We start from the raw sequence: 2500 nt of genomic DNA, 5'->3' as shown, positions 1-2500 counted from the left end.
AAGTTTTGGCTATTGTGATTTTTTGTCGATTTCTCATTCGGCTCTTCCGTTTTAGTCTGGTCGATTTGGAGGGTGCCCTTACTAAAGCGGCGGTCACGTGATCGCTGTAAAAAACATATTTAATCCAAAAGGTGTTCCTGAAGGTTAAGTGAACGGCCGTAACTGGCATATACAGTTTCAATGACATGACACGGGAATTAATGCTTTAGTTTGTGTTTGAAATTTCTTGCAATCATTTTTTGGGCAAGTTTATTTGGAGTAATTGAGACGCCTTATTACTGTACAGCGTTGGAGGCGTATCAGTGGGACGGAGGCCCTGCAGACAAGGCGAAGATGACGGCATGTCCAGGAGGCAGCGCGTCCTTCCCTTGGTCTATCTTGACGGGAAGAGATACTATTCTCAACATTGCGTGGAGCTTTCAGGTTCGCCGAATTAGCTTCAATATTTTAGCAAAACTTTGATACAACACAAACCATTTGTGAGTGATGGAAACAGGTAACTAACTACAGGCTCAATTGTACAGAAGTTATTTCACGATTAAGATTTGATATATTTCCTGAAACAAGCTGATTCAGTTTTTCAAAAGAAAAGGAGAAAACAAGACTGTTTACATTAATGTCATATAGAGTTCGGGGAAAGGGTATAACGTGTTCCGCTTTAACCTGCTTCGTCAGCTTCATGAACTTACGGTTCGAAATACTTATATATATATTTTTTTCCAAGACATTCTCTCTCTCTCTCTCTCTCTCTCTCTCTCTCTCTCTCTCTCTCTCTCTCTCTCTCTCTCTCTCTCTTTCTCTCTCTCTCTTTCTCTCTCTCTCTCTCTTTCTCTATCTCTCTCTCTCTCTCTCTCTCTCTCTCTCTCTCTCTCTCTCTCTCTCTCTCTCTCTCTCTCTCTCTCTCTCTCTTTCAGTCTGGTTTTCGAACAAATCACTCTTGTCACAGCGCCCTTACCACGCTATGCGACACCTGGTTGTCTGCAACAAACCGATCTGAAATCAGTGGTGCTGCGTTTCTCGACTTTAAAAAAGCGTTTGATCTTGTTGATCATTCAATTCTATTGAAGAAATTACAGTTGTATATCAGAAACAGTTCAGTGTGTAACTTTTTTGCTTCCTATTTACAGGACAGATATCAATATATCAGTACTGCCCTAAATTGTAAAATATCTACTGAGGAGACTGTGAAATGCGGGGTGCCTCAAGGGTCAGTGCTTGGGCCGATCTTGTTCTGTCTGTATATTAATGATCTGCCACTGCACATTTCTGATAGTAATGTAAGAAGTGATTTTTTTGCTGACGATTCTTCTCTTCATTCAAGTGGAAAGTCTGTTCCAGTAATAGAGACTTTCTCCCTTCAAACAGCTTTAAACGATGTAAATAACTGGTGTAGTGCCAATGCTATGCTTGTCCATCCAAAAAAAACCTAAAAGTATGGTAATTGCAACCAGACAAAAACAACAGATTTCTTCACTCAAACTAAATCTTACTATTGGTACGCAATCAATTGAACAAGTTCAACAGCATCGCGTTTTAGGGGTAATTGTTGATTGTGAATTCAAGTGGCAGGCACAATTACAGCATATTTGCAAGAAAGTAGCCAAGAACGTTTTCCTCCTATCCAAGTTAAAGCCATTTACGGACAGAAGGACTCTGGAAATGTTCCACCATGCTCATGTTATGCCTCACATTAATTATGTTTCGACGCTCTGGGATGGCAGCAGTGATGTCCACTTAGACTCTCTCTATCGTCGCTCGGCTAAACTCATCGTAAAGGATAATGCCTCAACAGATATGAAATTAAAAATGCTTAACTTTCTTCCATTAGAAAAGCATCTCAAGTTAAACAAAGCCATTCGTCGAACGCAGAAGAAGAAACAAAGCCATTCTCATGCATAAATTGTATTACGGTAAAGTGCCGATTTACATTACATCATTATTTAATAAAGCTACCGACAGATATGGGTCGGTCAACTTGATCCCACCGATTCCACGAATTGACCTTTATAAGACCAGTCTTGCTTTTTCGGGTACATCAGTTTGGATTTCACTTCCATCATCATTTAAGCACTTAAAGTCATTAAAAAGTTTTTAAAAATGTGTTAAAAAACACTTAATGTCTGAGTAGTTTAACGCGTTTTGATTTACCACACTTAGTATAACGTCAAAGATATGCTGTGCATTGTATGTTCTGAACATATTTTTGTTGTACTATTTCTACTTGTTCGATTGCTACCAGCTTGTACTTATAATTACCTGCATAGTATGCATTTGATTTTATGAATAACCACATATGTATGCTCTTCATGCCTCATCTTCATCATCATCATCATCATCATCATCATCATCATCATCATCATTATCATTATCATCATCATCATCATCATCATCATCATCATCATCATCATCATCATCATCGTCATCATCATCGTCATCTTTATCATCACGCGCTGAAGTTTTCCGACCTCCTTTTGTTGGTTAACTTTTTAACTTTTTAATT

General features: G+C 38.6%; 1 protein-coding gene across 1 annotated transcript in view; it reads left to right on the top strand.

Annotated features, from left to right (window-relative positions):
- The first annotated feature begins 333 nt into the window (after positions 1-333).
- LOC138946126 (fibrinogen C domain-containing protein 1-like) overlaps positions 334-2500 on the top strand; it is a 29148-nt gene continuing 26981 nt past the window's right edge. The window contains exon 1 of the mRNA XM_070317631.1: positions 334-423. Within this exon, the coding sequence (XP_070173732.1) occupies positions 334-423 (90 nt within the window). The remainder of the gene's footprint in view (positions 424-2500) is intronic.

This window comes from Littorina saxatilis, linkage group LG13 (assembly GCF_037325665.1).
Source record: "Littorina saxatilis isolate snail1 linkage group LG13, US_GU_Lsax_2.0, whole genome shotgun sequence".
Classification (NCBI taxonomy): Eukaryota; Metazoa; Mollusca; class Gastropoda; order Littorinimorpha; family Littorinidae; genus Littorina; species Littorina saxatilis.
This window is presented reverse-complemented; position numbering and strand designations above follow the sequence as displayed.